The sequence below is a fragment of the Cyrtonyx montezumae genome, unplaced genomic scaffold, assembly GCF_038088225.1.
Source record: "Cyrtonyx montezumae isolate F1298 unplaced genomic scaffold, pur_monq_1.0 scaffold_15, whole genome shotgun sequence".
Taxonomy (NCBI): Eukaryota; Metazoa; Chordata; class Aves; order Galliformes; family Odontophoridae; genus Cyrtonyx; species Cyrtonyx montezumae.
In genome coordinates, this window is record NW_027071881.1 from 4,468,429 (window position 1) to 4,495,438 (window position 27,010).

Here is a 27,010-nt window from a genome sequence, read left to right on the forward strand (position 1 = left end):
GCATTTATAAATACATAAGAAAATGTTATTGAATAAAAAAGTGCACCATCTATTTATAGATTGGGCTAGTCCTTAGTGCAGCCAGCACGCCTTCGCTCCTCTTCATTCCAGCTGCTGACGTTAAACATTCTTCTTTGGTGTGGTGCATGTGCCAAGGTCATGTGTGCTTTAAAACTAGGGGACTTGGAGCTCTGGGATTCCACGAGCTGACATTTTCCTGTTATATATACTATTTTTTTTTCTCTTTGTATTTTATTAGTGTCATTCATACAGTTTCTCCCCTGCCAATCTTTAGAAACTCTGCTTGCTATTGTATCACTGCAGTGATGCTGATTTCTGCTTACTTTTGGCTGCCCCAAAAGTGATGCCTCGTTTTTTATTGTAACAAAGTGCTGTACAGGTTTTCTTAGAAAACAGTGTATGTACAAACTGAAAGAGGTTTTATTCTACAGGGGCTTATTTTGTTTCCTTCTAGCAATCAGGAGTGTTTTTTTGGGTAGTCCAAATGTTGCATGGTATCCTGAGCTTTAGAAAGTTTTGTCTAAACTTTTCCTTAATCTCTGTCAATATTTGATGATCACTTGACATCCTTCATGCACCTAAGACATCATTTACTTGAAGATTATACCTGCAGCTGGTGCAAATGCAACTTACAGCACTAGCTTAGTGTGTTTAATGAGATTCATAGATACATTAGGTTGGAAAGGACCTACAAGATCATCTAGTCCAGCCATCCTCCCATCACCATCCCTACCCACTGAACTACTAAATCGAGTCCCTTAGCACCTCATCTAAACGCTTCTTGAAGCACTGTTATATCTTCTTTGGTATGCACTTTTTCTGTTCTCCAAATAATCACAAAACCCTTCATCTAGAATCATTTCAACTAATTTGTATCTCACCTGACAGACAGTCTCAAGAATCGGACACTAAAACCCACTGCACTTGTGATCATAAGTAGACATAAATTTATTATTATTTACATTTACACAATGTTCCATGCCTCAGTAGAGTACCACTGTTGTCATGGGAGTTAATTATTGCTACTTCCAAATACATCGGTCTCTATTTTAGCTTTATTTTCTGGACTGAAAGACAGACTAGTAGACTGAAAAAACAACAGTTATTTAATTGTAGTGTTTAGATGAGAAGTGTTTGTGTGAGATGATGTTTATTTCTCAGCTTGAATCTGCATGCAGTGCACTGCATTGCTGCGAGGCTCCCAGTGAGAGGAAACACCACTTAATTTCCAAAAATCTTAAAACCTGACAAGTATGATTGGAGTCTCTCTTTCCTGGAGGATGAATTTGATGCAGTGTGGGATAACTGCCTACAGGAGTCTGGACAGTGTACTCCGGGCATTTAACTGTTCCCCAGATTAATCCTGATGATGATCTGTGTAATTACAGGAGCACCTGAAACCACCATTTCTTTGATCTCTCAGTTTAAAGCTTTCAGTGTTTCACTGCTTAGCAGAGAGGATTTTTCCTTCAGTTGAGTTCCTAGGAAAGGAAACACCCAATTCATTACTAAAGTTGGTGGATTTATGAATCCCTGAACAGAGAAATTCTTTTACGAGGGGCCCAGATTTATATGACATTGGAAAAAGGATTATCTGATCTGAAGATCCTTAGAGGGTTGCTGTGAAAGAAAATATTAACCTATAGCTCTTGCGATTTGAAAAGTAGATTTGAGAACTTAGTACTAAAAAGCATTTGTGCCTTTGGACGTGCTGCACGCCTAGCTGAAATGAGATGCTTCTTCTCCATTTGTGTCTTCAGCTTTTGGAGGTGGTCTCAGCAGTACATGTGCATTTATCTAATGAGGGTGTTTATTGCATTACAGTCATTATCAATTCAAAAAAATGCCTCGGCTGCCTGCACAGCAATCTTCATAAAATGCCAGGTACATCGAGTTGGCAGAAGTTTTGTATTACCTCCTGTCAAAGGAGCTGCAGGACGTTAAGTGTTGGGTCCCTTGTAATCTGCTCCTGGAAATTAAGCAGTCCAGCACAGCATGCCTTGTTAGTGGTCACCAAAGAGCAGGAGTTAGAGGGGGGAACCTACCAGCAGAGTTCAGAAAGAATCTTGAGTTTGCGTGGGAAATGTGTCACCTGTTTTTGCTCAAAGCAAAAATCAAATTGAGTCTTCCAGTGAAGGAATGCTCTCGTGCTCTGAGTGAACCTCCATCATTGCACTGTGGGCAGTCCTGACAGTGTTCAGTGATTCAGGATTGCATCTTCAGCCCTGGAACGTTTGCTTATAGAAACTGTATTGAAAAAATACGTGCTGCAGTTTTCTTCTAACCCTCCCCAGAAATTTCCCAGCAAAGTGCCTCTGGTTTTGAAAGGATAAGATGTTTCTGCCAAATGCTACGTAATTCTGCTGAATTCTGCTCTGTGATGATCACAGGTACATATTAGGTGTAGGATTTCTCTTTTTCATGAAACATAAATGCATATTAGTTGGAAATGCATGCTTTTAGTTTGAAATCAACTGCATGGATGTTACAGTAATTAGAAGGTTTTAAGAAGCCATGTGGCTCCACGAGCTGTTTGCTCTGACCAGGAAACCTCCACGTTTTTTAAGATAACAAATCTGTGGGAAAAGATGTTGTTTGTTTTTTGCCAAACCAAAACATGAATCTGCCCCACTGGTGGAGATTCTTGGCTGTGCCATTGGCTGCAGTTTCAAAAGTGTCATCTGTGTTTTTCAGTTCTTCCGTCTATAAAGACTCCAACAGCAGTTTCCTTCAAGGTTCAGTGAGTTCGAATGTTCAGGGGGCTGCAGCCACAAGATTTGGCAAGCCACTCACTTCTCATGTTAATAAAAAAGGAATTGTTTCTGCCTCTTTAAGCTTAGTATCTAAATGAAGGAGTTGGATCAACTGGATTTTAATCATAAAGTCCGCGTTCTTCTTGCTTGCTAGTGAATATTTTCATGGTGTTTAGGGTTTTCATCTGATTTATTTAGAGGAAGAAACTGAGCTGCATCTGTTTTACCAGCACTTGAATTTGCTTGCTTGTTATGCTGTTTAAACCTGATCAGTTAGCTTGAGCTCAGAGAGAAAATTGAACCTTTCTGCATTTTTTTTTACTTCCCATAAGAATTGAGTAAGCGTTGTTCCTTGAGCTCCTTGAGCTGCGTTTCGGTGGCTTGGGGGGGGCTGGCTGTTTTTTTTTTCATTTAGTTTTTTCAGTAGATGACGTGTTAACTTTGAGGGCTCTCTCATAAACAGTAAAGGTTTATACCTTGTGAAATCTATAGCTCTTAATGCAGTTTGTTTTTCGCATGAAACACAGCTGCAAGAGAGGAAGCAGTAGGTGTTGTAATACGCCGCGGTCACGCCGTTTCGATAGTTGGGATTCTTTTGATTTCTTCTGTTTGTTCCATAGCTCCAAACACTTGAACTTAGAATTTGATTTGCTTAATTCTTTAGGCTGAATGTGCTGAAACATAGAATGAACTGTCTGTAACACTGACTGTTTTTGCTGTAACAAAGAAATTACAAAGAATTAGATCAAATGAATGATTATACTATCTTAGAATAGACTCGAGACAGGCAGTATGCACTCCTGAAAACAGCTTTACCCACTCTCTTTTTCATTATCTGTTAAGAAAGTCTCAACCTTGACATACCCTGGATAAAGATGGCATTAATCCTAACCGTTGTGATGTGGAAGTCTGCTCTAAAAGACCATAAGTACCAGTTTATTCCACCAGTTGGTTCTCTCACTACTAACGACCCTCATTCTCTGTATTTGCAGAAAAAAGGAACTTGGATTTTTGTTGTTCTTGCCTGTCGCTCTTGGGGTAGTGCAGAAAGTGTAGGCCAAGTCACCTTTGCTTCAGGAGATGAGAAGGTTAGAAGTAAAACCATCCGATTTGTGACTCTTCCGAAGTGAGTTTAGTTGTCTTGGAATGACTTTGGTTAGAAATGCAGGATCAGTCACAGGTTTGTTAAACCAGGCCATGGTTCTGTGCAAGGTTCCCATCACATTCACAGCCAAAACCTGTAGGACAAGATGCCATCAGCGTGGATTCATGGTGTCTAGCTGTCAAAAAATTCCACTGACATCAGAAGGTCTGAAAATGAGCAAATGTAGTGGATGGAGAATACATCAGAAATGAGCTGTGAGGGCCAATTCGGTGAAGCCAGAGGATTTCCTCGTGCCTCGCAGGTTTGAGTTCAACACAGTGCTTTGTAAACAGTAAATCAATGAAAGTTGTTTTTGTGAGTGCATAAAAGGTGTGAGAACTGTAATTTATGTTATAATAAATACTTCTGCTGAGCAAACAGCGAATGTAGCTATTAGAGACTTATCTCAAATAAGTGATTTTAGACTGCTGAGTGCCAGCTACCAATGTGGGAGTTGAGCTTTTAAAATGAAAAGACCGAATTCCTTTTGAAGGCTCTTCTGAAAGCTGTTGACACTTGTGCTTGCAAAGAATACAGAGTAATTTAATTCATTACTTCACTTGAAGATAACATTTATGGTTGCAGCATTAACCTTGGTAGGTGTGCAGGCTGCTGGGATGGAGATTCTCTGCTGGGACTTTGGTGAGATGCTGCATCCTTGTGTGAGGTGTGTGGGTAGGGTGGGTGTGGGGCTGGAAGGGGCTGGGGAACCAGCCCAGCTGCAAGGACAAAGGGACACTTTTGCCTTTGGCTACAGTTCGACACTCTACCAGATTCGGTCAGAATTATCTGTGCATGCTGAAGGGCAGAAATGTCATTTTTATGGCATGCTATATCCTCAGTTACTTTTTTTTTTTTTGGTAATTGACTGCATATACCAATGCTGTAATAGAGCTCTTAAATCCTGACCCCAGCTGATAGAGCACACAAAGGCACTGCTTGTGTCTGCTGTAAAGGCCCTGCTGTCAAGGCACACCTTAAGGCACTACTGTTCCTCTGCTTCTCCAGGAGTTGGGGCTCAGTTTTCCTCATTCTGAGTGTTCCTGGTTCCTGTTTGCAGCTGTGTGCAGAAGAATATCTTCATGTTGCTAGAATGCTGATCAATCTAGGATGTTCTTGGCTTTTTTTCCTATCCCTTGGCTTCTTGTATGCACCGCTGTGACCTTTGCAGGTGGCTGAGGGTCCTGTGGTGGGCTCAGATGCCCTCACACACTTCTTTTGTGCATCACAGCCTTTTTCTTTTCTCTGCAGCCAACCCAGGCTGGACTGAAAAAATGGCCCTCCTGCTGCAAAAGCAGGGCGCTTTTCTTCTCCTGGCCTGTTTTTTTCTTTGTGCTTTGCTCTTAGGCTCTAGAGCCTTTCAGACCTTTAGCTGATACTTGACACCAGTATTCCCATGTCTGGGGGAAAAGGAGGGATTTTATGGCTCTTTGGGCCCAGAAAGAAGCGAGCAGAAGCTGGGCTCTCCGGAGCTGCAGCCGCGCGTTGGAGTGGGATGCTCCAGCACTGCTGCAGGAGGTGTGTGACACAATCCAGACGTCGTTTACTGGCTCCATATAACCTGAGGCATTCACACATAAATTCAACCTGAATACATAAGCTTACATAAAGAGGATCCTTAAACTATCCCAGCTAAAAATATTTGTAAAATGCTGGGAAACTTTTTGCAATGCATTTGGATGCTCTCTTCTCTGCTAGGAATGCGTGTGCTGGGGTCACTTGCATGTCCGTGTGGATGTCTTGTTCATGTGGGATGGGATGTCCATATGTGGGTTAACGGGATGGAGGAGTTCTTGGAGCCTGGAGCCTAAACGAAAAAATACTGTTTCACAGCCAGGCTAAAGAGATGAAAAATGTTCTTGTGGGCTTACCTGAACCTGTCTGGTTAGTCACTGTACACTCAGAGTCCTTATTTGCCCTCAGAGCAATTGTTCAATTCATTAAATAATATCTATTATTATTAATTCAGAACATCTTGTGCGTGGTTTCTTTCCAGTGTGAGGATAAACTAGCTTGTTCTGCATGAGAAAATGCATGTTAATCTCTTTTCCATTATGGTTCCAAAGATTTTTCAAGAGGCTATTCATGTTGCCCCAACCTTAAAGGCTGTGATAAATAAATAATTTTCCATTTCTTCATATGCATGTGCATTTACCTGTCCTGATCTCTTACTGCATTTCCCAAATGTGGTTGAAGAGTAAGTCAATATCCAGTGTCAGGTGTGCTAGTAGTACTGTGTACTTCAGTAACCATCTTCCCCAGAACATACCTGCGTAGAAAGAATGGATTTTCTTTGAGATAAGCCAAAAAAACAAATCCTGACTTCCTTCGCATCAGCAGAAGAAGGGAATTCCATTATTTCACAGCTTTTACTGATAATGATCTGCTGCACATTAAGAACAAAAAACAGACATCGTGGTGTTGGCAGATTGCAAAAGGACTTCCTGGTTAAAGCTACTGCTCATAGGAGAAGAGGATAGTGTTTATTGCATCCATATGGCCCACAGAGAAACAGGCAAAGTGTCGAGGGAGGAGTACTATGTCTTCATATGCTGATGCAGAGCATTCTTGTAGCAGTGTAGGCCCTTTTGCTCGTACCTTTCACAGGCGAATGTATGACTGAAATATTTGCTCATGGTTTAGCATGGTGATAGAAATGATAGAAGTTACTGCCTAAATATTATATCCATTTGTGTGAGCAAATCTTAGAAATGCTGGAGTTTTTAAAGGGTCAGGACTGGTAGCTGGCACCTAACTCACATGTACGTGATGGATCCATTTTTCCTTGACTATATAGCTTTCAACTCTTTTGAGCTTCCTGTCCAAATTTGTAAAGTGCATTAAGAGCCTGAGTCTAAATTTAGTTTCATAAATTTCTGCCAAAAAGCTCTCTTCTCCATACTTGAAATTTCTGAGTCTGTTTGACTTTTTCTGGCAGAATTTAGAGCCAAACAGAGGAGTAACAGGCTTTGTGCAGAGGCTCTCCACATAGGCAGGTAGTTGACTGAAGAACTGTAATCTTTGGCTTCTTCATAATAATCATTTTTGAAGCACCCTTACCTCTGGGAGAGGTGACACAGCTATTCTGCAGATTTAGGGGTAAGGTCTAATAAGTATGCTCAGATATCAATATGGCACTTTGTTGGAAAGCAGGAACAGGCAAAAGATTTGGAGATGTACAAACCAATTCACAGGGCTAAAATCCAAGAGGATTCCAGCAGTCCAGAGCTTAGCTGCTCAGTCTTTACTGTGCCGTTACTAAAAATTAAAAGTGGTATTGTTTGTATGAATGTCACAGTTGTACAATGCATGAACTCATATTGCAGGCATTCCTCATGTGATAACAGAAATTCTGCCCTCTTGTTCTCCCAGGGCTGATGAAATCGAGATGATCATGACAGACCTTGAAAGAGCAAATCAGGTAGGATTTAAAATTAGTTTCTCATATTCTAAGTATGACTGATTTTTTTTTCCTTCCTCTTTAGAATTTCATGACAGTTCTTTTATACGCAATTAACAGTCATAACTGTACAGTAAGAAAGTACTTAAATTTCGAGAAAAAATTAGATCTTTGGGGATACTCTCAGTTCATTACACTGAGTGACTGTATAAGGTGATGAGGAAGATGCGTATGGACATGCAGATTCCCAGGTGGTATATGAAACAGGTAATGGTTTCATAGAGAGAAACGTCAACCAGGCATTTCTTTGTCAGTGAGCTTCGTGAATCCATCTGTCAGGTAAGATCAGAAATTGCAGATTGTAAGTTGCTCAGGTTATGGTTTTATAATCCAATTTAAGCGTATGCAAGAGCAGCTTGCTTTCAGTTTCACAGAAGGGGGGGTGTACACTCGTGGGTTAGGAGAAGGATGTCCCCTTTCAGATAAACAAACCCATCACGAATCTCAGCCTCAGTCCTTTTATTCCAAACCACAGTCTGCCTGATGTCTTGTTATATGGGACTGGATAATCACAGCAGGTGTATTGTTCTTTATATTCGTTCTATATACATTGGAAAGATATTGAGTAGAAGGCAGATTTGTAAGTTGTTGGTTTGATTACATACTCAGTAAAGGAAAATTGGGTTTTGCACAGTGGGTTTTTAGTTCTGTCAAAGAACTTCTGTAGACAGCATTAAATATTTATGAAAGTGCTACTAATTACTTGAAAATCCATAGACTTTCTAGAAATTATGTAGGTTGTAAAAGATGTTTTGGTAGAATTATTTTGTAATTTTTGCAAAAGCAGTATGTCTTTCAAAGTTGTAGCGGTTATTTACCCAGTCGGTTTTTTCTTCAAGTAGAAAAGTTGTTGTAATTAAGGAACAGGTATTTCTGCTTTCCTTCTCACCGTGTTAAAGTGGAAGATGCCCACTTACATAAAAATGCTGACAGTATTTTCCTATATTACTACAGCAAACTTGCAATGTTTTTTTCTAAATGTACTTGGATTTTTTTTGTAAATCTATTTAAGTTTATAACTGCTCATGTGCATGATCCTTTATTGTGGTTATAATTAAGCATCTGGGTCTGTATGTAAACATAAGTATGCAGTTCCAAGGTGCTGTAATGTCAGCAGAGATGATTCTGTCTCTTCTTTCCCCTTTTCCCCCACCTCTTCTTCCCAGTTGAGGTGGCCATGGTCCTGTTCCACCCTCCCCCAGTATCACTCTTTGCAGTCAGAGATGTATCAAAGCCATTGAGCTCACTTACTGCAGAAAAGCATGAATTTGGGGTGAGGGGGCCAAGTTTACCTTCTGTGAGTTCGGGAGTTGGTGCAGCTCAGTAAAGCACAGGACAAGTAGGGACAGGAGGAGAGCGTGAGCTCAGGGCATGGAGGGAAGGGGCAGTGTTGGAGCTGATTACCAGACCATGTAGTCCTTGTACAGTGCTTTATCTTTGTAACACTTCTGCAAATGATAACTGAGTCATCTTTGTAAAGATTCTCACTTTACAGCTGGAAAAAAAGCTGGAAGAAATTAAATCAAGTGCACAGGCCAAAAAGTGAGTTTGCTCAGGCTGAAGTGTTACAATTGCAGAAACAAGTACTTAACATAATTATGTATTGAATAGTTAAATTAACATTTCCTTTTAATGTTTCAGTAAGTACTTATTCCCCATTATCATGGCTACCTTTAAAAAGTAGTGCTCAGCATGTCTCCTCCTTTGAGGCTAAATAGATTGCCTTGATGATTTTGATGCAGTGTTTTGCTGTTCTGGAATTAACACTGACCCAAACTGAGCTGGGATTCAGAGAAGAAATTTACAGAACTGCAAAATGTTTGTGCCAGACATGAGAAATTCTGTAAATGTCAGGGACTTCTTCAGCTGTGTTCTGTGTGACAGAAGCCAGGGGATCAGAGTGGATGTAATTCCCACCCTCGTGCTCTGTTGGATAGAGCACGGCCACTGAGCAAACCACTCTTCCAATTTTGGACTCCATCACTTCTCCCACTGTTTTTTATTTGTTTGGATCCTCAAATTGTTTCATGCAGGAGTTGTATTGGTGTGTTTGTGTGTTACCACAGCACTCTCCTCCCCAGAAGAGGTTACTAGATCATAGACAGAATTACCTTTAAATACTTGGCAATTTTCTGCTTAGAAAGAAATAGAGGTAGTGACCACAAAATTCAGTTTTTCTTCATTAACTCAAAATACAAATCAGGCTTTGTTCCCAGCTGTACCTCTAAGCAAAGAGAAATAGCTCTAAATCCCTGGCCTGAAGGAGCAAGCTGCCTGCTGGGGCTGAGGAGCACGGGCTGGATGTCCTGGTGCTGGAGCTAGCGATGCGGTGGCAGCTCAGCTGCTCAGATGACAGACCTCCATCAGCTGCTAATCCAGGCACTCAGTGTAGGTAATCCAAGATCTTGAATGATGTTTTGCAGCTGAGATAGTCTTGCTTAGGCTGGCAGAGCTCAGAGAGGGTAAGTGAAGTATTGCAACTTGCCCTGTTATGGACAGACAGGCCCTGGCAAGAGTGTGGGTGTCAGTGGTGGTCTGCCTTAACCTCTTGAGAGGTGTAAATCAATTACAGAAAGGACGAGTGCATAAAAATGGCTGATTCTGCTGTATCTCCCTCGAGAGCAGTGATGACATAGCTCCGTAACAGGGAGATGTGGAAGGGGTGTAGGGGCTGAAGGTTTGCATGCAGCAGCCTCCTCATGCTGAGCAGTACGGTGCTGCATGGCATGGAGGAGAGCTGTGGGCAGCTGCAGTGTGTGAGCTCTCTTTCTCTCACAGTCCCTGAGGTTGCACGACATGGGACCAGAAGAGATTGAAGGCAGAATATAACAAAATGCAATAAGGCATTGCTTATGTTCACATTACAAACCAGCCAGCTCGATAGTGAAAATAACCTGAGAGTTCACCCTCACATTTCCATGAAGATTTAATAATCCTGTAGTTTGAGGAAGGGATTCATTTTATTAAGATTTCATTTTGCACAATAAATCACTGCATATTTTCTGATATGCTACGAAGTATAATAATAAATAATTAAAACAAAACTACCCTTACTTGTCAAAATAAATGATTTATCATAGTTTGGGATATAGCATCTTTGAATTTTTTATTGTTTGATTCCCAGAATATTACTGTTTCCAATCAGTGAAGTTAATGAAGCTCCAGTGTACTTTTCTGCGTGTACAAAGTTACAGTTATGTGAATGTATATTTCGTATAAATATTTATGATTCGTCCTTTTCTGTACCTTTTCAAGTTTACACCTTTCTCCTAAGTGTTTATGGCAGTAAGTCACAAATATTTGGGGTGGCAAATTTATTCAAATGAGTTATCCTTCTGTTTCTATATTTTATCTGGCAACCAGAAGTCATCCCATTGCGCATAGGAAACGCTCAGGTTTCTGTTCAGAGTTGTCCCTTGTGTGCTGCAAAAACAGAAACACTTTGGAGTGTTTCATTTAAGAAAAAGGGGGAGAAGAAGGCTCGTTTTGAGCTTTTAGTACTGGGTCTAAGTTTGTGATGTCGTGGCATCAGTGTATCTGCATCTGCTGACTTCGTACACGCCCTTCTCATTGTTAAGAGAAGAAAGGAAGTGCTTTTTCACTTCTAAAAGATAAAGAGAAGGACTTCAGCTAGGGTTGGTTGACACTAGATGATTATATTTTAATCTTTAGGAGGAAATAGACCTGAAAAAAGTCTCAGATAAAGGTATTCATGGACTTTGAGAGTAATAACAGAAGAAAGTACATAGGATTTTTTTCCTGAAGAATGTATTGCGAAAGTTATAGAAAAATAATTAAATTTGCTTTTTTCTTCTGTGTCTATGCCATGTTACCCCTTTGGAAAGCAAAGCATTTCCATTGGTTTTCTTCCCATCTTTGCAGTGCTGATTGTATTCCCAGATTTCTTCGGCTTGTTTTTCCGAGGAAGAGAAATTAAAATGTAGAAACTTCTGTTATCAATAAAACAACACATTCTAAAGCACATAGCCATTTACCAAAGAATCTGGACTAGATCAGTACTGCATATCCCAAGGAAACGCAGTGTTAGATTTTCAGATCTATAAAGCAAGGGCTAATAAGTTTTAACATTTTTTTGTATCAAACTACCACTGAAATTAATAAAGCAGCATCTGCTGTGGAAGTGCAAACAGAGCCTCACTTGGTCATCTGAGCAGGAAAGCTCTTCTCGGGTACTTGTTTTTTTCTATTTCATTGGTTACAGTACCTTCCTATCTCTAACAAATCACATTGGAAAATGGTTTGAAAAGATATTCCCACTAAGTGAGATTGCTATAAAATATGTATGTTTTCAAGCAGCCGATGGAATAAATTCTCCTCTTTCACTTAGCAACACCAATGCAACAGAACATCGGTGTAAGTGCTGTGCAGGGGAGGGCTGCTCTGCACCAGTGGTAGCAAACCCAGTGACAAGCCAGTCCTCGTAGCTGCATTTGCATGGAGATGGGTGTTTGTCTTGACACACTTCCTTCATCTGCACCGGTGCTAGCACACGTAGTGCCAGAGCGTTTCAGCTTTTTGTTTCTAACTGCTTTGCTGTGAGCTGGAGCCTGTGCTGCCGTGGTGTGCCATGGCTCCCCTGACTTGGGGAGCAGTGCCATTTTATAGCCGATGAGGTCATGCACTTGATCCTGTGATTTAATTTCACTGTCTGTAAAACGGGAACAATAACATTTACTTTATAAAGTGCATGGAGATCCTTGCATGGAAAAGGGCTGTATAAAGGCAAAATACGGTTAATATTATTTTCATACAAACACAGGAGTTTCCTGTAAATGCTTGGCTTTCAGTTGGGAATACATTTATCTGGCAGCCTTTCAAGGTGGAAAGAAAAGCACAATAGCCTGGAGACAAGAACGAAGACAACCCAACCTCTTCTGTTTGTTGGGTATTTTTTTCTTCTCTTTTTTTTTTTTTTCCATGTAACTCTCCATTGCTGGAAAAAAAATAGGTGCCAGAGTCCTGGAGAATCTTTCACGCCACACATTTTCTGATAACCTTACTGTTGTTTTGTGACAGCTGGCAGGGCGCCTAAAAGGTCTTGAAATAAATTTGTGTATCACAAAAGTTAAGCAAAATCTAACTCACCTCCAACCAGTGTGCTTTAATTGATCTTGCACTGTGAGAAACACGGCTTTTGAGGCAGCTTGAAAATCAGACAGCGTGACCTGGAAGCGCTTACACCAAGTGTGATGATGACTGCCATAACCAGGCTCGTTAACTTAACAGATGTACTTGTGATAATGTACACTCCTGCCCATAGGAAGGATTTTCCACATATAGCCCTGGGTTTAGCATGTGAAAAGAAAGAACAGTTTGGCTCGTGGAATATGAGGGAAGGATTATTCTTCTGGCTTGTATCTCATTTCCCCCTTCACACCAATGGCCCTTGATCAAGTGAACATTTTACTGTGAGCAGAAGAGCACTCAGTTCTTGTTATTCGTTGTCTTGTCCAGAAACAGTGAGGTTAATTTGAACTGGATATATTGAGTTGTGCTCCTTAGGTTTTGTAAGTGCATGGCAACATTCTGATTGTGACCTCCTGGCTACACCATGAGGTGTGTAGTACCTACATGCTGTACTGAGAACAAACATATTTTGCTCTATTATGGTACCAAGGAGAGAACTGCTTGAAAACAAGTGGTATAGAGGATAGGAGGAATTGTTTGGCTGCTGTATCCAGAAAAAAAAGGCGTTTTAGGAAGGGCTGAATTTGGATGGTCTTTGCCAAGGCTGTGACTGTTGTGGTCACTGAGGCTTTTCTACATCACAGATTTGGAAGTGACTGACGACGAGTTTTAGCACTTTGCTGTGGAATACCTATTTCTCAAGCTTCCACGGGGCGGTTTCACACAGAGGGTTTTTCTGTGAACTTTCCAGTGGCTCCAAGTTGTGCAACATTGCTGTTTTATCCATTTTCCATACTGAGCGTCTGTCTCTGGCTGCATACTGTTAAATTCAGGAAAAATTGTTCAATCATTTCTAAGAACAAGATTAGGAAAAAAAAAATCCAGATTTTCCCACATGTTAGGAGTTGCTCTTGCTGTTTCAGTGCAGAGCCTGCTGTGCCCAGATTTAAGGGGCTTGGCACTCAGTGAGGGAGGCTTTGCCTTTTTCTCAGGGTTATATCTTATTGCTTCAAGTAGCAAAGTAGAGAAAAAAAAAAAAAAAAAAGTACCAACCCCAACTTTTGCCAGCCCATAAATGTCTGAGAAGAGCTGAGTTCACACAAACCCAACAGGATTTGGTTTGAATTTGTGGGCTTTGATGTCCATGTCGGTCCCAGGCGTGCTGCTGTCTGTGCAGCTGGGTGAACATTAACCAGGCAGGCTGTACTGCTGGCTGCACTGAGCCCGTGCCACTGCAGCACGGGGCACTGGGTGGGGAGGGGAAGCTGGGAATGTAGGGGTGAGAGCCAGACGTGGAGAAGAGGGAAGGAGCAGGATGGAGATGCTTTGAGGAAGGCTGGAGAAGAGCCAAGGAGGGAAAGCAGGAGGTCATCGGGGTAAGACGAATTCTGGAGATTTGTATCTATTTGTTGGGTTGTCTGAGGCAAGAGCTTGCGCCGCTAAGGGCACGCAGGATGGAAAAGCCACAGTGGCTTCAGGACAAAATAGCAGGCAGAGGGGCTGGGAGCCCGAGGGACAGAGTGAGGGCTGCAGAGCCCTGTTGTGCCTGGCAGGCAGGCAGCATGCAGCTGATTGCTGGGGGAGAGAAGGGGCAGAATGGAGGAGTTAATTGGCGTGGCCATGCCAAGGAGGTGTGCTGGGGTCTGGCAGTGCGCTGGCTCAGCACAGGGCTGTGCATGTGCATTCATGAATGGTTCCACAGCCCTTCGATCCCGTAGCAGAGAAGAGCAGGGCGAAGCCTGGGAGGAAGCGATTAATTCCATCTTCGGAGTGGAGTAGGGTTAGTTTGCAGTAAATAAGCCACAGAGGTCACACGCTGAACATGAACGCGACAAAACATTTGTGTGCTGAGCAGTATTGATGCTGAAGGTTGCATGGAGTAGGAGGGCTGGTTGGAGCAGCACGGCACTGGGAGTTCCTGCACACACAGCCCTGAGCACAGGGCGGGCTGAGCACCGCAGCGCGGAGCTGCGCTTGCAGAACTTCTAAGTGCTCCATTTTGAAACCATAATGTTCTTTTAACAGGTTTCTGTGTGCAATGTATAATTCATATTGCAATAGCACCCAAAAGTGCTTTTGAGCCACTGAACACATCTATAATTCTGGCTCTGAAGAACTTAACGTTCTGGGAGAAAAAAGAGAAAAATGGACCCATGTTTCCCAGGCAGAATGACCAAAGTTTCTGTTGATGTATTTTTAACAATGCACGGTATGAAATGTTGTCAGATATTATTCTCAGGATTTCAACAGGTGTTCCTAGTTGGCTGGGGAGGCTCCGCAGAAAGGGCAGCTGACAGCTTACTGTACATGCAGATGTAACATCTATTAGAAATATCCTCTGTGGTTTGCTTGCATGCAAGCTGAATAGATTCTCGAAACAATGCTGCTGTGAATGGAAGCCATCAGCAGAATTGCTTAAGGCTACAAAACCCATTACTTATACAGCAGTAAATGCAAGATCCATGGTGCAGTACCTTGTCTACCTTGCTGTAGCTGCTTAGCAGTTATTTGGTCAATATATTCACCTCCACGTCTCATTAAATGCACGAAAATAATTAATCTCAATCCCCATTGTTAGCTCAGTTTTTCATCCTAATACCACCCAGCTGCACAAACAGCATAAACTTTTTTCTTTTGGATCTTTCTTGTTAATGCTGCTTCCATTTTATCTGTGCACACAGTAGGTTGCACACCGTGCTCTGATTATTAGAGCCTGGTTACTGTACTTTTTACAATTGCATTTTAATTGCAGCTGTAGAACCTATGCAAAATCATTTAATATAATGTTGTGAGCAAATAGCACAGAAGATGTAGTTAGTGTTTGATTGCTGTTAGTTTGCTGATTGATTAAACACGCAGCAGAGTCTGCTTTGACTAGTGACTCAAAGGTGGTGCACGCACACATGGGTACGTAGGATTTTATACTCAGTGCTTAAATGACATTTTAAATAACACAGGGGACACAGCTGAGTGGCATGGTGGTGATGGGTTGATGATTGGACTTGATGGTCTTAGAGGTCTTTTTCATCCTTAATGATTCTGTGATTCAGGTTTTCAAAAGGATTAGCTGAAAAAGAGAGGAGTCTAGCACACAGAAATATGGCAGTTTTGGCAGCTAATAAATGGAGACATGGATTTGTTATTCCATAAAGGAAGGGACCCATCCATTTAAAGGACAGGAGCTAGTCAAGGAAAGGTCTGGTCTTGATCGGTGCTGTTTTGTGGGTGTGGAAGGGTTGGTTATGTCTAGGAAATGGAGATAGCTAAGTGCAGTGTGATCTGCATGGAACAGCCCAGGTGAAAAGCAATGATTACTCGAGGAGGTAAGCAGTGTGTTTGGAAAAGAGAGAAGGAAGAAACTTGCCGGAAGGATCGTACAAAACCAACCAGGTGTTGTTCCACTTTTCTTAAGAGAAGCTAATATGCTCTTATGGAAAAGAGTTTGCTGCTATTTATTGCCTGATGTTACCAATCCATCTGTCTCTCCCCCGACTCTTGTACAGAGTCTTTGCTCATAACTGCCTTTCTCCTTTCTGTTATTGTTCAATATTTATACGGCAATTCTGTCTGGTAGCCAAGTCCCAGGCTTATCAGATACTGTATAAATCCTCAGTGGTTGTAACTGATCTGTGCAGAATTGTCAGTGTAGGGTTAAATACTGTTGAATAAATCGACCTGCTGAAAGAACAGAATCAAACTATTCATGTTTTGGGAAATAATTACTGAAGAAAGACAGCCCACAACATTGTATGTGTGTTAGAGAGAATGGTCAGAATATCTTTTAATTCAGCATTTACCCGTGAGAATTGTTCCCATGAGGAACCTTGCAATAAAATCTGCTTGGTCTATGAGAATAGAAAGAAATTGAATAAAAAGACTCCATTTCCACTTGTATTTATTCAGTCTGGGAAATTCAGTGGGCCGCAGCATTAGTATCAGCAGGGGATTCCTTGCTCCTAGCGTTAAATTACTGTCATAATCGCTCAATTATTTCTTCCTTGTACTGTTTAAAATAAAAATCCATCACATTCTATGTTTTTTTCTAACATTTATTAGGTTGAGTGTTTAGGAAAATCAATTATATTCAGTCAGGCATGAATTGATGAATGTTCTTGTAATAATTGTCAGTTGTTAAACTGAATGTACTTTCTCTTTTCACCCCTTTTCATTTCCTTCAGAGGGCAGAGGTGGCTCAGAGAGAGGCAGAGACCTTAAGGGAGCAGCTCTCGTCAGCTAACAAATCTCTCCAACTCGCTACACAGATCCAGAAGGCACCTGATGTGGTGAGAGAAAATATTTACTGACTCTTACAGGTTCCTGACGTTCCTGCAGTATAGCTCTTTCGATTTATGCTCACAGCTATAAAAATATCTGTTCAGAATAATATTTTAACAGAAATGGAATTGTGTTCCTTTGGGATTGCAGTTTTGTTAGATTTCTATGGGGGGTTGGTAGCTGCAAAAGACCCTGAGAAGGACAGAAATGGCTCTGGTCTGTGCTGGACAGAACGGTGATCCACTGCTGCCAGTGAGGGTGGATAGCAGCAGCTCCTAGAAATCGTTTCACATTCATACAAGCTTCAACTGTGGAAAAGTAAAGCAGCAATACCATATAACAGAGTGCCATTAAAATACTGCATGCCCCAAGGGGCTTAATTGAGGGGCTTTAACCAGTTTCACCCAAAGGGCATCAGCACATCTAGTTGGGTGGTCTACTTCTAAGCAGCAAATTTAACAAACTTACTCGTCATATTGCCTTTTCCTTGGAAACCATGTACATGCATGATATCAGAAAAGCACCTGGGTTGCCTTTAAATGCAGTTGCAGTGAGTAACAGATGATAAGTCCTCCAGCTCTGTTTGGTCGCCTGTTAACATGACCCAGCGTTTTCTTAAAGTCCAAAAGACAGAGGCAGACTGCAGAACAAAAAATAAAAAGCATGAGTCTCTCTTGTAACTCTGAATTACCTGCCTCTTCCTATCTTATGTCCTAGTCTTATCATTATTTTAACATTAGGTCTTTCTTGTATTTAATAGTACTTCTGCACTTCATTTATATTTAATATGACAACTACTGCAGGATGAAAATGATCATTATCTATCTTATTTCAGACTCTACATTCTAGTCTCAATAGGCACAAGCAGCAGATGATTATACAACTTGTGATGTTTCATGCAAGCAAATTAGAGGGTTTTTTCAAGTTAAAAGTATAATTCAGTGTAATAGGAGAGCGTTGTTAACTGCTGTTCATACATGCAGCTTTCTGTGAGACACAATGGTATGTAGTCGCTGAGAATGAAGCTAAGTGTTTAGGAGATACAGGAGAGGTATTTTGTTGTGCCTGTGTTTTCCAAAAGAGAAGGTATGGAGTAAATTTCAGCCTGCTGCAATGTCATCTTGAATTGGAAGGAAAGTGCTTGGGTGACAGCATCAGTGGGTTGAATTTTCAGCTCTTTCACCATAGGATCTTTGATATAATGCTCACGATCATTGTTTCTATCTTGGTAAATGGATTTGTTCCTACTTCACTGGTGTTTTGTGAGGAAGAGCCATTAACCTTTCTAAGATGTGCTTTAGGCTTTTTAATGGAATGTGTGTTCATCTTTGGGCTGCCTCATGCTCCCTGGATCTGCCCAGGGATTTCCTTGTGTTCCTCGTGGAAGAGAGGTTCAGAGCTCTCCAATGCATTATAGCTATTGATTTCTGAACACAAAAGGAGACAAAAGAGATGTTGCTATCAGCCTGTGCTACGTTTTCTGAAAAGATCTACCTTCTTTCCTTCTCTGTCCTTTCTTATTTCTTGTCAGTCTAGCAAGGACGTTTCAGGCTTGAGGACAGAGTTAGCAGACATGGAAAACTGGAATTAAAAAGATTCTGATTTAGGGAAGGGAATTTTTTAAAGTGGAGTGCATAGGCAGAACAGCCTTGTCTTACAGGTGTCACGTGGGTCTGCATCCCTATGGAGAAGAGGCTTCACTTGCTAGCAGTAACACACCACTGAGTAATTTTCATGCAAGGAGCAAGTTCATTGGAAAATAGCAGTTTGGGGCAATTTCTGACAATTTTGCCTGAAATGTGTAGCATACTTATGAAGAGCCAAAGGCACATGTCTCTGCTATTCTTGATTAAGAAATTCTGCTCCATTACTTCAGAATATTTTATCTGATTAGTACTTTGTTAGCACAGATTTTCATAGTTGTCAAAGCGCTTGGACTATTAATAATAAATCTAAATACAGTCCTTTGACTTTCACTACTGCAGTTTTTCAGTACTCTTAAGAAATAGGGAGATCTGTATCTTATCCCTGTTTTACCTAGGAGCTGTCCTGGGTAGAAAGATCCAGCCTCCAGATTCATCCAGTCCATAGGAGTACCAGGTTTAGGAGTTGCTTCTGTCTCGTGCTGTCCAGTACTGTGCTTGAACCTTACCTAACTGCCCTGAATTCAAGCTCATTGTCTACATTTATTTATGTGGTCTAATGTTTTTTTCACATCAGGAGCAGGCCATCGAGGTGCTGACACGGTCCAGCCTGGAAGTAGAACTGGCTGCAAAGGAGCGGGAGATTGCCCAGCTCGTAGAAGATGTCCAGAGACTACAGGGCAGCCTCACCAAGCTGCGGGAGAACTCCAGCAGCCAGATCTCCCAGCTGGAGCAGCAGCTGACTGCCAAGAACAGCACGCTTAAAGTAAGGCTCTGTTTGGTGCTAGAAGGACGTGGTGGACTTACCAATATTGGGTTTTACTGATGTAAGCTTTCTGGGATTACCAAGGACTGTAGTGAAATAGCCGAAGTGTAAAGGCACAGAAAATCCTTTTCATGTTTTAAAACTTAGATCCCATTCCAGATTTGCCATGGCTGTTTGCTGTGCTCTGGTTTATCTTTGAATTTACCTGCTACTCCCTCCATTTCTCCGCCTGTTGAAGAAGGAAGTGTACCATTTAGAGCATGAAAGCAAGTGAAATTAAGGCACAAAGGGAAGGCTTTTTAGCCTTAATAAGCATTTGAAATTTTCTTCAGCTGTTGTTTGGTGCGCAGTAATTCCTGTTTATAATTAGCAGTGGGGTCCTATAGTCATTTGCATTACCAATAGCAGTGCACTAAAACCAGAAGAGCAGAAACATGCACCAGTTCTGTGAGTGACTCCTCTACCTTTTTTTCCAGCAACCTTACCTTCTTTGTTGCGCTGTCCCACTCAGTGCTGATCCATCAGTAAGCATGAGAAATGCTTCCTGACATCTGTTATGAATCAGTTTCCTCTAACTCCTGTCTCTTTCCTTGTTCTACCATCTCCAAGCTTCAAATGGTAAACAAGATAAATTTATCTATTCCATTAAAGACTTCGTCGTTTTGTAGGTTTTACAGTCTGAGAGTTTTTTGAAAGCAGGAGGCTGATAGTACCCACTTAGCTCTAACTGTGGCGTGGGTAGCTCTCCTCTATCAGAATGATTTAATGCTCAGTTGAAACTCTTACAAATTGTCCTAATTCTGACATTTCTTAGAGGTTACTCACTTTGCACTGGTGTGGTGTAATTTATATGGGGTGAAATATCTGCTCGGGGTGAAAGTCAGAGTGATGCAGTCAGTATGCTTTCTACATTCTACGTGTTTAAAGACAGCTTTGCAGAACTGTTGTGAAAATTTAGTAGAGCCAAAGAAGTCTGCTGGGTTCCTGCATTGCTGGGATCAGCCTCTGCTCATCTGTTGCCATGTGGGCACCACTCAGTGCAGGAGAAAGGAGATGACGTGGTACTGAGGAGCAGATATTGCTGGCTACACCCATGCTATGGGGCTTTTTAATATTTTCATAAAACCTGATAGAAAATATATTGAATCCTTGCACTTGACAGATTTTCTTGGAATAAAGCGAGTTCCCGTTCAGGTCAGTATCAGTTTAGCCATTAACTTCAAAGGGAATAGGATCACAGAAATGACAAAGCAAGTCTTTGATTTGCATTTCAGTAATCTCCTTCCATTTTCTCAGTCTTGCCCAGCTGATGCTCTGTATTTAGTATCCTGTTGATTATGCAGTGACACTGTTGATAAAGTTTCAGTCATTTCAGCCTTCTTTAACCTTATTTGTTGCACCATAAAAATATTTGAAACACACTTTTTTTTTTTAACCCAGAGTGCTGGGAAAGCAAGTGTCTGAGATCTGTCGTACAAAGAGCCAAATCTCAGTGGTGATGTGTTGATCTCATGTTTGATTGTAGAGGAATTGCTTCTAGAATAGCTAAGATGGTAATGGTTGCCTCCACAACTAATGAATCACAGTTTTGCAAATTAAAGCAATGTTCTCAGACCATATCTTGGGGGAATTCTTTAATGCTCTATGACTTAATGAAACAATACAGAAATACTTCCAAAATTATTGCTTCTTTATCTTCATCTGATCTAATAATCAAAATATGTCCTCTAGTAACAAGACTTTTCTAGCTGTAATTATGTTAACCCTTTGTTGCTGGGAGTTACAGCATCCCTGCCACCCAGTGAAAGCACAGCAGTGCTAGTTAGCAAGGATGCATCAAGTAACCTTGGTTAGTTGGTCTCTTTTGTTTATCACTCTAGACTAAACTAAGACCTTTTTTTTTAATGTTTTAAGCCTATTGTTGAGTCCATGCTATTTTACCAGGGACACTTTAGTTAGTAATTCAGTAAGGGTTATTTGATTTTTGAAATAGGAGGGGATCCAGTCTGTGTGTGCTCTAATGTGTTCGTTCATACAGCAGATGCAAGATGATTCCTTGACACAGAATACTTGCAGATGTAGTGTACAGCAGTGCCACCGGTCCTTTCCTTCTGTCCTCTGGCTCAATGCATTTTGTTGTGTTGGAGGATGTTAGAATATATTTTGTCTGAATTAACCAGGTTGATATTTAGTGCAAGATATTAGTTCCTCCAGATTGTCTCACAGCTTGAGCCTTTGTTGTGCTACCTTCTGTGCATTTTACAGGGTTCTCAAGACAATTACCATACTAATACATTCTAAAGTAGTCATTGACTGGGAAGATGCCAAGCGTCTAAATGGTCTGCTTATATATGGGCACTGCATTCCCATGTTGGTTTGTATTGTTTAGTGAAAGTATACATTTAGGTGCAGATTTTCCATGGCAACAGACTGTATTAGGTACTTGGGAGTGATGGATGTATGTGTTTTTTATACAATTCAAAGTAAAATATTGCTGCTTGTCATACTGCTATAACAGCATAAAAGTGGTCTTATGCCCCGAGAGTCCAAACTAGCTTCATTCTGTCAGTATCTTTTTTTTTTTAATGTTTTCATGCCTAAAACTTCCTGAAAGAGTTACTGAATGTGATGTATACCCATACAGAATTGCATTTCATATTGGTTGTGTTAAAATGGAAATCATTTGTTTTTCTGTATTTTGTATGTGTTTGTGCAGAAGGCTTTTTTCTTAACGTATCCTTGCCTAAGTTACTAGCACATTAACTGACAGCACGGATTGGTTTACATTCACTCCTGTGTTTTTTATACTGAGGACTGTCATAATTAGCCAGTTATCCCTGCTGGTACAGCTGTTCTGCTCTAGACTCCAAAATAAGATGTTGCATTACAAGTCACAGAGTTGAGGGGGAGAAGGGCTCTGGTTCCCACTTCCCACAGTGGCTGCCCCAGGTGTGCCCTGCTGCAGGGCCTTGTGGGGCTGCACTTGAGAGCAGCTTGCTAACGGTGCTCCACCCAGATGAGCAGGATCTTCCTGTATTCACATCTCCTCTGGAGGCAGCCCCTCCTGAACACACAGCCCTGTTCTTTGTCACTCTGTCCTTTCCATTTCAAAGCTCTTTCATTGAGGATGATATGTCCTTGTGTCATTTCTGTTATCTGTGGCCTTTGTGATTCTGTGCCAATTTTGCTACCAGAAATTCAGCGGAACAGAGCTAGCCTGAACTTAACTGTGGACACTGTGAGTCAGTAAATCTCTTCTTTCTCTGCTTAGATCAGGTGCTCCTGTACTAAGCAAAGAAGTAATTAGTGGGAAATTACCATGCCTTCTACAAGCAACAGAACCCGCATCAGTTATGTATCACTAAGTTTTAGGCCTCGTGAAGCATTTATCCTGTAGTGATGAGCACTGTTGTTGGGCTTTTGGGTAAGGTCCAAATGTGTGGCATTGCTCTCTGGATTGTGCTAGGAGGTTTGTTTCAGCATTTGTGGCATCTTCACACCAAAGAGAAGCCACTGAGGCGGCCCCAGGTCAGGCAGACCTGAGCCAAAAGCTGAGCGGTCTCAGTGCTTCATCTCTGCTGTGTAATCATATTAGTTACTGCCAGAAGTAATGCTTGTAAAATAACTTGATACAGCTGTTTTGTTTGGGCATGAGGCATTGTAGAAGTGTTACCAGCCTAAAGTATTTCAGTCAACAGCAGCTTCTTCAGTCTTCTTTTCATCTGGATAAGGTTATCAGGAGCTGTCACATCAAGAATACAGTATGTGCCAAAGCATCCTGCTTGTGTACTCAGTTTATTAATTCTTGTAAAAATTTCAGCTGCCCCATTTTAATGCCTCCTTCACCATTCCCTTTGCTGAATGTATGACAGTGGCATTACAAACAGCCAAATTGGACCTGCTGAATTCTGTAACACTTGGCACCCTGTAAGGAAAGGAACAGTGAGGTATAATTATGTTTACATTGAATTGGTTATAGTTTGTTTCCTAATATATGTAAATTAGGTATGAGTCATTAACCTTCACTTGTGCACTGCTGTATATATGGAATAATTTAAAGATGACTTTTGAAAGCCTGCAGAAGAAAATCTAAACTAAATTCACGTTCTTTCTTTTAAAGCAACTGGAAGAAAAACTGAAAGGACAGGCTGATTATGAAGAGGTTAAGAAAGAATTAAAGTAAGTGTTAAATGCTCACATAATTTTTTTCACAAACTATTTTAACAATACTTGTTAAATAAAGCCACAAGTCTGTGTTCTTGGAACAATAAAGAATCCAGTCAAAACCACAAAGACGGGGAAATAGGGAATATTGGCTGAAATTGCATCCAGCAGCAGTCATCTGCTATATCTGAGAGTCTGCCTTTTTTGTTGTAGCAGCGTATCACAATTGCAAGTAATGCAAGTGTCCATGGAGAAAGGGCTCTAGCATTATTATACACCCAGGGTAAAAAGTTTAAAAATCCCTTGTATTTTAGGTGGACCACTTTCAGAAGTCCCCAGCCAGCAGCGTAATGTAGTGTGGACCAAGAATTTTAATACATGGCCTTTGTCCATAATACCTTTTTTCTGCTTCTGCCAGCCAGCATTCAGCACTTACCATTTTAGTGCTGTGCTTGTTTCACTGTATATTTTTGCTAATATATTGTGGTTTTTAAACTAAAGCCACAAACAGCCTCTTCCTATTTCAAGGGTGTTTTTTTAGGAGACTTAAAAGAGCCTCGTTTTAAACTATAACAAGATAAGCTGTCAGGTTCAGAAGAGAAGTTTCTTGACTAGAGGTATGTTTAGTGTCAAGGTTTAAGTAACTGCAAGGAGCTCCATCTCTTCTTTCATCACTGTGGCATTTTTGTGTGTATTTTAAGAAGATTGAAAAATGTTACCTTGTTTAATGAGGTATTTCAGATGAAGCTGGAGTCATGTGCTTTTGTTTGCACGTCCCTAGAGAATGTGGAAAGCAGGTTTGGTTTTGCACACCCAGTGACTTTCCAGGCCTGGTGCTATTACATTAAAACCATGCTGGCTGCAGTTCTTCAGTGCTGGCAGCAGCACGTCCTGATGCAGGTGTGTAGTTTCAGTAAAGTAGAATGAGTGGACCGTTTCTTCAGTCACCATAAGTAAACGTTAACTGATCTCAAAAAAGCTTCATCATTCTGCATATTCTCATGATTTCAAGATAAGCCTGCAGTGAAATAGATTGGAGAGTCTCTTGGAAATTGCCTTTGAGTGCCAGCAAATTAAGTCCCCCTTCTCCTGGCCAAAGATGAAGGTGTGGGTGACGTCTGCCATCTCACCGCTTCAGTACCTTTTAGTGCTATCAGATGCAGCCCTGCGTGTGGGACGGAGAGCAGAAATCACCCCCTGTTCTTTGGACTTCTTTTTATCAGTGGATCTAAAGGAGTTTTCCTGGATCAGTGAAAATTCAGATGCTTCTTGTTCTAGCTTTTATATCACTGCATGTGCGTGCAATGTCTTTTATGTGGGCAGCATGACGTAGGACAGACAGCTGCTTGTTTGTAGGTGGCCTGGGGCTCATGCACCTGCTGGACTGGGCCGGGGGCTATGGCCCTTGGTGAGAGCACTGCTTACAGTTTTACAGTGCTTCATCGTCACAGCAGCTCATGCCTGCCACCCTCTCTGGTCCCATCTGGTCCAGAAGATGTGCCAGAACCTGAATGTGCATCACCTGACAGTCTGATCTGAAGTGAAACCACAGAAAGCATATTGCTGTAAATCTGGTGTCCCGTGCATTGCTACAGTACACCGAAGCACTGACAAGAATTAGCTGTTCATACTGCATGTGTGCACCAAGGAAAAAGAATCTTGTCAGTAAGAAGATATTTCTCAATCCTTTGGACACTGATCTCCGTTTTCCTCAATCCTCCCAGAGATGTTAGAGCTATTCTAGAGTAAGGGGTTTCAAACGTCAGCCAGTTGGAGAAGGTTAATGGGGTCCATGTCAAGATCTGGAGTGAAAGAATTCCTTGTTTTCTGCACAGACTTTCAAAACTATTTTTGAGATCTGAGAGCTCTGTGTGTCCTTTCAGTTCCCTCTTGAGTAATACGACAGCACTAACCTTCCTGCCTTTGCAGCCAAGATCATAAAAACAGAAAGTCGAACTGTCCCAATACACATTTTGCTTTAGAGTAAGGTCTTTCAAGTAGTCTTAGATGTGCAGATTGAAGTCACAAGATCATTCTTTTAAAAAGCAGATAACTGATCTTGATAAGCAGCAGACTGAGTCAAGATCTCATGGGCAAAGATATTCCTGGAATCCGAAGGGGAAACATTTTGCTTCCTCATATTCCTGAGAAAATGTCTCTTTCATGACACATTTGGAGAGTCATTTTTAACATGTTTAAGTCGTACATGATTTGAAAAAATGAACCTGTTGTACTGAGTATCCCTCCAAGGGCAATTCAAGATACCATCGACCTGATTTTTAATTCATTTTGGCTTCTAAGAGAAGCAAATTACCTGTGAAATTGCTAGTAAGCTATTTCAGGTAGCAAAGAAGCCACTTCAAACAGGCAGAGGTCACTGAGTTTCCAGCTGAGGTTGCTCATGCCTGTTCCAAGCTCAAGGCAAAATGCTGCTGCTGCAGAGTTCAGGGCCTTGCTGGTCCCAGCTGGGAGCGGAGAACTGGTAGGGCAGCCTGTGCAAGTGGTCAGCACTGCAGGACAGGGCTTTATGGCCCTGGTGTTGATGCTGAGATCCCAATGCACACACTGAAAACATTCAGGCTTACTGCACTCCAGACCACATCCAGTCTGGAGTGCCCCACTTCTGGCTCAGCTCACCCAGAAGGGAACATGGCTGGTGTGCTCCAGGACTGCTCCTCATGGCTGTGATGGTAAGTGGGGCACTGGGATCCAGGCGTGGTGCTGATTTTCACTGATGTGACAGAAACAGCAGTGATTGCCATGGAAAGCTTGCCATGCAGTGGGTTGCTATTACAGGTTGTCATATATTTCAGTTCAGATGGATCTCCGTATATGACTGTTGGTACACACTGCCATTTGCTGACCTCTCTAGGCTGTACTCTTCAGGGTCTGTGGGAGCATGCACATAGCTGCCTCCCTGAGCCCGGGGGATTTCCTGGACCTGTCTCCTCAGTGTATTCTTTTCCCCAGCTCTGGATAGCCAGAGCTGTTACTCTGCAGAGGTGTCCTAGGAAACACTTACTTTTGGCAGCGATTAGCAGCCCAGGTAAACACCTGTAAAGTCCATTTAATGCCAGCAGCTTTAAGAACTTGAGCCATTATAGTATGGTCTCTCACCTGACGTGGCTCCATCAGTGGCAGAAAAGAAGCACTTGTGTGCATAGGTGAGCTGTGGTGCCCGTGTAAAGCAGAGTGTTGGCAGCATTGCTTTCTGTGCAGTGTACCACAGGATAACTGCAGCCCCATGCTGATTTCTGCTGGCCAGAAGTACCACTCAGTGATGCTGTGTTATGAAGAAGTGGTTCGTGCACATTCACACCAGCCTCTGCTTCATTTTGACTCAGGTTCCGTACTTGTTACGTGGTAAAACCTTTGTTCCCTGCCTTACCAAGTTCCTGGTGCTTTACACACGAAGAACGCTGCATCAGTGCTATCTAAATCTGTTTACATGTTTTTGTTCAACAAATGAATGCCATTGAAAGCTCAAATCATGTACTGCTTCTGACTGAGGAGCATAGCAGCCTGCCCGCACGTGCCCTATTCAAAAAGTACAGAAGACAAAGCACAGTCATAAGTTTGTGTTCCTGCAAGGTTCTCATTTAGCACCAACAGGAGGGAGACATCCTTTGACCACTC

General features: G+C 41.7%; 1 protein-coding gene across 6 annotated transcripts in view; it reads left to right on the forward strand.

The window, feature by feature from the left end:
- Window positions 1-27,010, forward strand: part of CUX1 (cut like homeobox 1) — a 231,469-nt gene that overhangs the window by 142,601 nt on the left and 61,858 nt on the right. For all 6 annotated transcript variants that reach the window (XM_065731733.1, XM_065731728.1, XM_065731729.1 and 3 more), the window contains exons 9-12: window positions 7,291-7,339; window positions 16,705-16,809; window positions 19,022-19,210; window positions 23,331-23,389. In XM_065731733.1, the coding sequence (XP_065587805.1) occupies window positions 7,291-7,339; window positions 16,705-16,809; window positions 19,022-19,210; window positions 23,331-23,389 (402 nt within the window). The remainder of the gene's footprint in view (window positions 1-7,290; window positions 7,340-16,704; window positions 16,810-19,021; window positions 19,211-23,330; window positions 23,390-27,010) is intronic.